This window comes from Musa acuminata, chromosome BXJ2-9 (assembly GCF_036884655.1).
Source record: "Musa acuminata AAA Group cultivar baxijiao chromosome BXJ2-9, Cavendish_Baxijiao_AAA, whole genome shotgun sequence".
In the NCBI taxonomy this organism is placed as follows: Eukaryota; Viridiplantae; Streptophyta; class Magnoliopsida; order Zingiberales; family Musaceae; genus Musa; species Musa acuminata.
In genome coordinates, this window is record NC_088346.1 from 44,508,498 (window position 1) to 44,520,000 (window position 11,503).

The 11,503-nt window shown below is 39.1% G+C and overlaps 2 protein-coding genes across 2 annotated transcripts; both read right to left on the reverse strand.

The window, feature by feature from the left end:
* Nucleotides 1-1,284: 1,284 nt before the first annotated feature.
* Nucleotides 1,285-3,609, reverse strand: LOC135623563 (F-box/kelch-repeat protein At5g42350-like). Its single transcript, XM_065126683.1, has 2 exons — nt 3,488-3,609; nt 1,285-3,236 (listed from the first exon to the last, which is right to left on the reverse strand). The coding sequence occupies exon 2, from the start codon at nt 3,206-3,208 to the stop codon at nt 1,418-1,420; it is 1,791 nt and encodes a 596-aa protein (XP_064982755.1). The 5' UTR covers nt 3,209-3,236; nt 3,488-3,609; the 3' UTR covers nt 1,285-1,417.
* A 4,346-nt stretch (nt 3,610-7,955) lies between these two features.
* Nucleotides 7,956-10,962, reverse strand: LOC135623564 (probable protein phosphatase 2C 27). The gene is made up of 5 exons (XM_065126684.1): nt 10,789-10,962; nt 10,321-10,685; nt 10,035-10,220; nt 9,356-9,561; nt 7,956-8,663 (listed from the first exon to the last, which is right to left on the reverse strand). Exons 2-5 carry the CDS (start codon nt 10,501-10,503, stop codon nt 8,105-8,107), a joined length of 1,134 nt encoding a protein of 377 aa, XP_064982756.1. The 5' UTR covers nt 10,504-10,685; nt 10,789-10,962; the 3' UTR covers nt 7,956-8,104.
* Between the last annotated feature and the right edge of the window lie 541 nt (nt 10,963-11,503).

The following is an 11,503-nucleotide window of genomic DNA, read 5'->3' on the forward strand; positions in this document are numbered from 1 at the left end:
ATTAATGATAAGTGATTGGTCTCAGCTTAACTCTATGAATGTCCTGTAGGTAATTTAATATAATAAAAATAATTTTTATTTTATTTTTTAAGATAATTAAAAAAATTATTATTTGTAATAATGAAACTACAAAGAAGAAACCTTAAATTGGATTGGGTTGTAATTGATGCCAGAAACCACAATTTAGCGACATAAAATACAATTGAAGTTTTTATTTTTAGTCTCTTTATATATATATATATATATATATATATATAAAATGTAAATATTTATTTTATTTTACAAAGAAAATATAAATTCATGAAAATAGTCTATTGTGTTTAATATGATAAATTATTAAAATGTGTTGTTTGACAGCATTTGATGAATTCTCATATCATGACAGCAATTGAGAGTCTCATGTGCAAAATTAAGAGATTTAGGGTCAATTGTTGCACTTCTCATCAGAAAATAAGGAACAGATGAGATTTATGCATAGGTCATCCATATGAGAAGTGAAACATCAAAACTCCTTGTAGACTATATGGACACCATGTCACTCTTATATCAATGCCAACACATCCATGATTCCCTGCACACAATTTGTGTAATCCAAGCATTACTTGTGGCCAAATATAAGATGAAACAAATCAATCATGAGCTTGTTGAAAGATCTCCTACAAAGTCACCCCATATAGTAAGTAGCCATTATAAAGTTAATTATATTATGCATGATGACACTGGAAACATATCAGCTTGTGAAGCTTACCATCTTAGCACTATACATCAACTCTATCTACAATACATCACAAAACAGCAAAGGTTGCCCATTGGTTATCACAGGATCACAAACATCTAATTCCAATAAATCGGAGAGACAACTAATACAGACGTCAAGTTATCGGCTTTGTCATGCATTCTAATATTGTAATAAGCTCTTTTAGAACATAAATTCTTAGGACATATATGGTAAAGATAATGGCAAACTCCAAAAGATCAGTTCTGGATATATGTTCCTTTTCTGTAGAACTGAAACCAACCAGAGCGATGCATCACTGTTGCCAAACACAAGAAAATGATTGAACTAGTATACTTCAACAACTTGATTGAATTTGAAGAAATCCACAAATCCAAATACAACTTTCACAACCCAATGAAGAAATCGTTACAATCTCAAACAAATTTTGCCCCAGCAATTCAATAAACAATGAACATGTGTGGAAGGAATTAAAAAACAGATGACTACTGAGAGAAGTTATACCTTCTTTTCTTCAAGGCAACCTAAACACACAGATGACGGTGAATAGTTGACTGATGTATATTGCTTCATCAATACTCCGTTTTCACTTCCGAGTTAGTTTTCATGGGCAAAGTACATGCACGCTGGTACCTTGCTTGTAAACAAACCAAAGAACTAAAAGGATTGCGTAAGACAAATTCACAGGTGCAACACTAGCATCGATTTTACTAAACACGAGGAAGCATCTACTTCATGTGTGGCATGCTTCTTGGTGATACGACTCCACTCCAGTCCAGTTTCAGAAAGGTGACAAGCAGTTAGGAAATCCAGTACCTGTCCAAATATTCTAAACATTTCGACACTGTAAATCATGCTCTCATCTGCAATAAACAGGGCGTTCCGATCCATGGGGGCATCTGGGTGCCGTGAGACCTCATTCCATGTCAGCAAAGTGAAATCCAGCTCCCAAAGCTTCCTTACAGCTTTCTCCCTCCTGTTCACTTGGCCATCTCTTTCACACCATGACACACATGACAAGAACAACCGGCTGCTACAAGCAATGAGCTTCGGGTAGTACTCGCGAAGACGGGGAGGTGGTCGGGTGACCTGTATTGTCATCCAGAAGCCTCTTGTCAGATCATAGCCAGCAAGTTTATCTGTCTCTGAGTAGACATAAAACATTTGGCCACATACGGCACCTGAGCAAACCACTCCAAATTCCCCTGGCAAACTTGCAATCTCAGTCCATTTATCAGTCACAGGATTGTAGATCTCCCCAGACTCAAGAGGTTCATCCCAAGGCCCACGACCACCCACCGCAATCAATGCAAACTTGAACTGCTCGCCTGCCTTTTCTCTAACAAAGTTGGATGATCTTCTTTTATGTTCTGATGAATCATCCTCCTCATTGAATGCATCTCTAAGTCGTAGCCTGACAGAGAGACGGTGAGGATCCTCATATACATCTGACACTCCACCAATTCGAGACTTTAACAGAGGCCGATCATGAGACTTAGTTCTAGCTTTAAATAAACTGCAGCTGGCTCCGACTTCAAAGACACCCAGAATAGGTCCTGACCTTGACGAACTCATAGGTGCAGCTTTGCGCCATGAACCACTTAAAGGGTTGAAAACCAGGACCCCTTTGTGTGTCTTGATGGAGCTCTTTTCCATTGACAAAGACGAGCTAGAGCAACCACCGACGACGTAGATATCACTCTTAATACTTGCAACAGAAAACAGGAACCTGCCCTTTAGAACAGCATTGCTAATTCGATGCCAACAATCGCGAGAGACATCCAAAGCATAAATGTCACCAGCATGACACCCACCCCTCATGATGCCAAACAGGAACAGCCATGGAGTACCGAAAGAACCTTCGGTTCTCATCTGTATGAAATGGTGTGTGCCAGTCAGGTACCTCCACTTCTTGCAGACACAACGAGCCATCGCGATCGATGATAATGGAAGCCGAGCAAAAATCATTTCCAACACATCATCAGGAAGCAAAGCTGGGGTAGCAGAAGGTGAAGTCGATGGGCATCGCACAGAACCCTTCTCCTTTCTGGAATTTCTTCTCCAAAATTTCTCAGAAACACCATAAGAGAAACACACCACCCCACTTTCTTCTACTCCATTAGCCATTCTCTGTGGCATGCAATCGTCCATGGCGCTCAACCGCCTCTTAATATTTGAATCGAGATCTTCGCAAGTCCCCACCCGGCACCCACCACCCCTCAAATAAAGCCCCATGCATGCATAGGAATTAGTCCTCGAGCTCTCACCACCACTATGAGCTCCAAGAACATTCCTTGTCTTCTTAAACTTGTCGCTCACGCCCCGCATTAGACTCTTCGAAATGCTCAACCCCTCCACATCCTTGCGATGAGACGTCTCGCCACCTTCGTTGGTAGCTTTTCTGGAGTCATTGCAGATAAGGGAAGTCCTGCTGTTGCTGTTGGATCTATTCAAAGTGCTGATGGTAGCCATCCAAGAAAACGCTCAAACCCTCTCTCTTCTACATAAATTACCCGAATTACCTCTCTAATTGACTTCTTGGAAGCAACGATATCACCACAAAAAAACCAAAACTCAAGAAAAAGCCATCAAAATTCGCCCTTTCCAGGTAGAAACACCATCAAGTTACGATCTTTAGATTCCAACACAAACAGAAACAGGAAAAGAAGCTCCTTTTTTGACGGAAGCAAAGGCAGGAACAGGGAAACCAAACCAAGAACACAAAACAGGGGCTGAATGAGAGGCGCAAACCCTAAATGACGAGGTCCGAGACCGTTCTATTCTATCCGAGGCGAGGACGCAGAGAGATCTCTGTGGCGATCCAATCTCGGAAAGGCTCTTCCCGTAAACAGCAAAGTAGGAGGCGACCGATGTGCAGCGGGTCAATTTTGGGGGCTTACTTCTACTTTATAGGTAAAAGAAAACACAACTCGACGTCACGTTTCGTACCCGGAAAGGGACATCTGCGGGACCCACAAAAATATTGGATTTGATTGGCTGTAGGTTGTACTGAGAATTCAATGGAGCACATGGAGTGTCACAAATCCCGACTGACCCACAGCTCTACCGGCGTCCGCCCTTCTTTTTCTTTCTGCTTTCTTGTGCATGCTATTCTTTGTATGGCATGAAACATTACCACAATTATGTACTCACTGCAAGATCCACTGATTCAGTGGATATCAAATTTTAATTTTAATTGTTATGATTCCAAATCTTGTTCTCACTTTCCTATTTGTTCAAAAAAGAAAAAAAAAACATATAAATTTTTTTAGATTAGCATGTGCTTGCTATCATTGTTCTTATTAAGAGGAACATTTATTTTTTTTCTTTTAGTTTAAATAAAATTTCATATAATAATAATAATAATAATTATAATTATTATTATTATTATTATAGTTCATATCAAATATGAGATTAATCAAGACATAATATGAGAGACGATAAGTGAGATGATTTATTTTGATCTTAAGGGTCATAATATTAATTTTAAACATATCGAAAAGATTTCATACTTGTTCTTAAATTTAAAAAATATGACTATATATATTGATCTTCTCGGAATCTCGCATTTCATAGGAGTGACAGTTTTGTATACTTTATTTATCTTTTAATTATTTTCATATATATATATATAATAATTTTGGAAATAGTTAGTTTCTGTACATTAAACATGGTGGATAATTGACAATGTGTTTTCCTTCATATATATAAAATATTGCAGTTTCTTTCTCTCAAGGCAAGAAGAGTCTTTAGCTTTCTGAACACAAGATGATCATGGTGCTGTTGACCAGAAGGATTTATGATGATGAAGACCAGTCATGTTTCTCAAAAGATTAGCATCAAAGTCAACTTTTGCTGATACCCAAGCTTGAGGATAACTTCTTCCACTGTATTAGATTAGTGGTTAAAGTAAACTAATCCACAGCAGGAAGAGCCTTTAGCTTTCTGAACACAAGATGATCATGGTGCTTTTGACCAGAAGGATTTATCATGATGAAGGCCAGTCATGTTTCTCAAAAGATTGGCATCAAAGTCAGCTTTAGCTGATTCCCAAGCTTGAGGATAAAGTAAATATATTAGTGGTTAAAGCAAACTAATACACAGCAAGTTTGGAGGGACCATGGAAGTGGTGAGAACATGGTTGGCTGAAGCAGTAACTCCACACCTGCACATCCACAGAGGCCATGTTGCTGTAGAGATTAATGGTATCAGCATGACTTGTTTGAGGTTGGGGCTGCAGCAGAATAAAGTTCTTCATTATGTTGTCCATGTGCAGCTGTTAATGGAGCTCAAGTTTGCAAATGCAGGTGTGACTGGTGAGACTGTTGACCTTCACCAATTTAAATTGATTCAATTATGTAAAAGAAAACAAGAGAGAAAAAGAATTTAAATTAAAGTTATTACAAGAGAGAAAAAATATTGGAAGTTAGTTCATAGAAGGATGGGGCAATTTGGACATGAGGAAAATGAAACTTGTTATAAAGACATGATTTACATAGGATAAATACTTATACAGAAATAAAAATGATGGGGGGGTAAATTTTCCATATATCCACTTTTTTATATATATAAATGAATTCAAGAGTTATAAACAATAAATTTGGTTAAAATGAAGAGGATAGAGAATCCATAAGGCAACATTATTTGCATCAACTGCTCTAACAAATTTTTAAGGTTAAACACAATAAAATAGCATTTTTCTAGTGACAAAAAGTCATTTTTTTAAAAAAAATATAGTTCTAGGAACAAAAATTAGAATTGTCCTATAAATGTTAAAGCAATATCTATTGAGAGAATGAACATTAATTTTGTAACTGTATGCAATACTTCATATCTTAGATACTTGTTTATATGACATTGATGTAACCCATGTTTGGTGTTGTCTTATGGGGTTCTTTTTCTTCTTCTTTGGAATGATTTCAATGATATAATCTTCAAGTTAATGATTGAGATGCAAATGTAGGCTTAGCTATAAATGTGGCAACCATTTGGTGCAACACTATGGCTCCAATCCCACTTGTTTTCTTTGACAAAGATATCCTTCACCTCACTTCTATAACATTTTCTCCTAAGCAAATGGCTCATAAAGGAGCCAAGGAGTGGAAAGAAAGCAGCATCTAAAGGAAGAATCATAATTGAAAATCCTTTTTAGACATCAGTTTCTGTTGCATTTGTCCACCACTACTTGTTTCCATCAACAAAAAGAACTAAGATAATGATTCAAAGGTTCCAAGGAACAACAAATTTCATCCCTATGATGAAATGTGCCTCACCCTACACCTCAACTACCTGCCTGGCTGCCCACACTTGGGAGGTGATGTCTCAGTCAGGGTTGATTGAACAGATATTAGGCTCCAAATTAGATTGATCAACCCTTAATGATCTGAGAAAAGATGTTAAAATATTTTGAAGGCAATCTCAAGCTATAGGTTGGTGTTCTATCCTGAGAGAGTGAGAGAGCTAGGGGGGGTTTATGAATCAAAGACTACTGGGGCCAAAGAAGTTCTTCCCCTCCTAAATGGATCCTCCATGTTCTTATACTAAATATGATACTTGTGCCCATGAAAGCTGGAAACATATACCTACTCCTCTTGGGCCTGAAAAGGAGTTCACCATATGATCAGTTATGTTCAGAGTGGTCTTCCAGTGTTGATTGATAATTATCAAAGCCCTAAGGTGTGAGAGGAATCTTGACTTTGTAGCATACCTCTTAACAGCTGGTCCACCTTTATTAACATAGAATAAATTATGTTAATATCAATGGATTGCTGAGTTCATGAGGTCACTTAGAAAATCCAGTTCCTATTGCCACTTTTCTTCACTTAGTTGGTGAGATTTTAAATATTCATTTGGCTAATACTCTCAATTATGATTGTTGGGTTTGGACACTTCATCCACTTTGCTCATTCTTTGTTTACATCTTGACAAATGGTTAAGTTGCTTACAGCCCTAAGCAAACATCATTTTGCTCTTCTATGATCCACTTTTTTCATTCTTTGTTTATATCTTGACAAATGGTAAAGTTGCTTACTGATCTTGCTTTTCTATGATCCACACCACACTGTTATACCTATCAATTAAATTAAAACCTTCCTTTTGGGATGATACTTCACAGTACAATATTTGTGAGGAAAAATACACATTTCCTGCATGATGAGACAATTGATTACTCAACATGTTTTAAATATGAAATTTTGGCATCTTATTCTCTCTATTCATATTTTTCAAAGAATGTATTAGTATCCCGGCCTGTCAGAGACGATACTATTTATTTTATGGGTGACTTGATCAACCTAAATACCACTGTCTCAGTTCAGATTGATCAAGCCTGTTTTATTTGGGAATTTGGCAAATGCAGTCATGTTGGTGGAGTGGTTGAGACTCTAGTATTTGTCACTTGTCTTGCACTATCTCAATAGATGATGGCCTACTAACATACCTAAATGTTGAGATCCAAAGTAATGATCCATAAATAGAATGATGCTTCCAAATGTATACACTTGTTTGATGCTCACACAATAATGGGTCTTGCATCATCCAACTGTTTGCCTCACAATGATTACTTTATTTCCATCAGAAAGGTGGGTCTTATCCCACAATTGCACTGGCACAATGATTTTTGAAGAACTTCTGACTGCATATTGAAACTTAAGTTGCATATTTTCTGAGAGCATAGTCAGAAGGCAAGAGAACAGCTGTGTTTTGAGTTCTAAGCTTTCCTTTAGTTCCATAGGTGCATTTTCATGATGGATTTAGTGTTATTTTTGGCTCTAACAATAGTCAAGTTTTTCTAAGTTGGTACCTTCTTAATCTCTTTCATGCAAGCCAACAAATTATAGCTGGAAAAAGGAACATCATGTGCTTGATTGAAAGAAATGGTGGACACTGCTTCATGCATTCCATGAGTTTTTAAAGTGTTCAGTGGCAGAAGCCTGACAACCAAACAATGATGCCTCCTTTGTTTCCTCACCCTACAATAGATTCTGAAATTCTCATTAAGTGCAGTGCTTTTTGTACCCCACACTGAGCTTGACAAAAGTCATCCAACAATAGGACCACATAAAACACAGAAACTAGATGACAAGTAGGTCAAGAATAAAAGCACCCTTTGGCTTTCAGGAGTGCTGAGTGAGTCTTGAACATCACCAAGACATGCCATCACAAAGTTCAGAGTGAATAGGAGCAGCACTATACTTTGTGCATGTATTTAAATAGAAAATTGGAAGGGAAAAGATGAACTTTATGATGTATTATTTCTGGAAACAGGCCTAATGCCACAAAATACATGAGGTCCCAATTATGTACAGGATGGAGACATTCAGAAGGAAAAGAGAAGTGGAAAGGAACAATTTTGCTTCTTATTCTCTGTCAGACGTTATTGTCCAGTACTCCTTTGAGAAAGTTCAGTCCCTCGACTGATATGGTTCTCCGAACTGTAGTCTTCTGGATTGAAATTTGTGGGGGTGGATCAGGTGAGAAGCAAACAACAATAACTGTAAGATTATCACAGGAGTTTCGCTTGAGTGCCTCTCGGACTAGCTCCTGTGAGCATCTTTCGGGGTCGTTATGAGCCATGAGCTCCTTCCTGGCTGTCGTGACAGCGCACTGGCTGCTCATCACATCCCATAGACCATCACAACCCATAATTAGGAACTCATCTTCCTCTGTGAGCTCTGTCTCCTTCAGCTCTGGCTCTGCACTCAAGGGGCATGCAGATCCTTTAGGGCCCTTCATGTGCCAATCACCAAGAGCCCTTGCTACTGATATTTGACCATTTAGATACCCATCATAGACAACACCTCCCAAATTCTCGATTCTGAGCTTTTCGATACTGCAGTTGGGTTTGTGGTCTCTGGACAGTTCCACCGCTCGGCCACGCCTACCTAGCACCGCTCGGCAGTCACCAGCATTAGCAACGTACATGGTCCTGTATTTTAAATGAAAATTTGATCTCAAGGAAAGGAAAACAACAAAAATATGTATTGGTAAGTATCACAATATGTGTTGCTTTATCGAAGGAATCCATGACCTAACTAAGCTTGAAGTGCAGTTTACCTGCGTCAATAGACAATCTTAACCAGCATTAGACTTGTCATGCTTCATAAAATCAGCAAGAACTTACAACTTAGCTAGAGAGTATGCTAAACATGATAATAGCTGCATATGGTCAACAGGTAAAAGTAGGACTTATCATTTGACACTCGCGCACAAAAGTTATTGGTTTTGCTTCATAATAATGCTGGAACTATTCAACAAATATATGACTGAGGCTGCTTTCTTGTAATCATAGTGATATATCTTTCTCTATCCAAGTTTCTCACCCACATTTAACAAAAAGAATTGGCAGATTCAAATAATTTATTAACCATTTAGAAAGAAATCATTGGTCAACTATCATGACAGCTAATTTGGCCTCACCAAAAATCCAACCAGCATCTTAAGTGGGGCAGCTCAAGAAACCCTTTGAAGTGGTTGGGAAGTCACGTATAACTTAAGACAGACCATGCTGTTTCATTGAATGGTAAAGATTTGCAGAGAAGTCATCTTATCCTAACTTGTTAAACTTCAAAAGCCATAAATGCTAAATGAGCAGTTGGCGGTTGAAATTAAAAGCCTAACCTTCCAAAAATAAGGGCCGTGAGCACTGTGGTGCCTGAGGTGATGTCAAGAGCACATGCGTCAGCAAAGGCGTAATCAGCTCTCAAGAATGCACTCTTAATGGCTTCCTCCATGCAGCTGGGAAAGTAGCCATCTTCAATTATGAACTTCAGGATGTTTGATCTGACAAAAGTTGCTGCATCTGTGCCACCATGGCCATCGAAAACCTGTTCACGACAAACAATTGTTTCTAAATCAATTGCTTGAATGATATGATCCAAAGTGTGAAATCACTCCTTATGCGTTGTCTTGGTATCTAGATTACATGCACGAACTGTGATGCATGACAGTTTGACTGATTCTCTTAAGTTACATCAGCTACACAAAAGTCAGATTAAGCAGCAATATATTAAGAGAACCATAAATAACAAGGATAGAATTCAAGATCATAATAAATAGAACTATAAATATGATTCATAAAAATGAAGAAACACTATTCTATTTTTTTGATGGACAACACTTAATCATAATTTCATAAATAAAAAGTCTTGATAAAAGAAAGGAAACTTAAAGTGAGGCAAATCCTCAATCCGGACTCTACAATGATCAAGACTTTTAAGTATGTGTAGCTTAGCTAAAGAACATGATCAGTGAAGAATGAAATTGAATTGCAACCAACAACAACATATAGTAGATGTACCCCATAGAAAGCTCCCGGTAATGAGATATTGGCATCTTCTCCGATATGGTCTACCAAGTCGTCGATACAGATGTGCTCATCCTCCATGCACTGCTTCAGACCGATCTCAGTGCAGCTTCCAGACCGGAGCACCGGCGAGAACTCCGAACAGGAAGACGTCAAGCCCAAACCACCAACATTAAACTCCTACATAGTGATCACACCAATAAATTCCACAATCCAGGATTCATGCAATGAGAAATTAAATAAAACAGTTGAAGGACGTAATTAGCAGAACAGAGCACACCGATTCAGCTGCGATGTCCAGCCGCGCAGCGCTTGCGCAATGACGAATCACCGATCGGGGCGGCCTCACGGCTCTCGTCGACCTCGGTCCCTCCGGCGCTTCGAGGTCCTCGGCGTCAGGCGTGGATCCGCCATTCATTATGCTCAAAGAAGGCGTCAAGTCGGCCCCTGATACCATCTTCATCAACCTCAGCCACTCGAGAGACTCGAAGCTGCAGAAACCTCACGCCCTTCTCACTCAACAGGAGGAGGATTAGCTACCAATATGGAGCCTTGAGACAACTGAGAAGCAGCCTATAACCCCACCAGCCAGTCTCTACAAGTCAAGGCAATGGATTTATCTCCAAGATCCCAACTTTCCTTGATCTGCCGTAAAAAAAGGAAGAAGAAAGCACCAAAAGCATCCAAATCACTGCATCTCGTACCGACAATTCCTCAACAATCATGAACAAGATGCAAAGAAACCCACCAAAGATTCCAACTTTTTACTGCCGCGACAAGGTACACTGATCTAAAAGGGCGAAGACCGGAAGAACTCTCCCGAACCAAGTGCGAAGGTTTGGAGCTAATGGGTGGTCGGGCTTTGATCAGAAGGGAAAGGAGGGGAAGGAGAGAGCGGCGGAGGATGCGGGATTTACTTGTTCCCATGTTTAATAGGTGACCGGCGATCTCGGGTTACCCCGGTGACGTCTCGCGGCTGTCGGAGTGGACACGTTTCGGTACGGAAGGGGCGCGACGACGACGGCGCCGCTGGTGGGGAGTGGATTCCGACTTGTCTTCCACGCGGTGGGTGTGTTGATGATGTCTGACCGCTTGATGACGCCATCGACGGATGGACGGTCGAGATTTTGTATTTTGGCGCACGTGGACGTGAAACGTGATCGCGACCGGGACACCTGTCGTCATCTGATTCGATGTTGCTGAGAGATAAATAATAATATCCACAGAAACGTCAGATAAATAATTTCTGAAAATAAATATCATCAATGATTTAATGATCACCATATTGTGAAGAGTGCCAATAAACCGCCAAATTATTGCTTCCTAAATAATAATGGGAACTATATATTAAAGGATTAAGCGACTAATTATATATATATATATATATATATATTGCAAATAAAGAATGAAAACTGTAAGAATCTTCTAAGATAGTATAAATATGTTTTAAAAAATCCAATAGA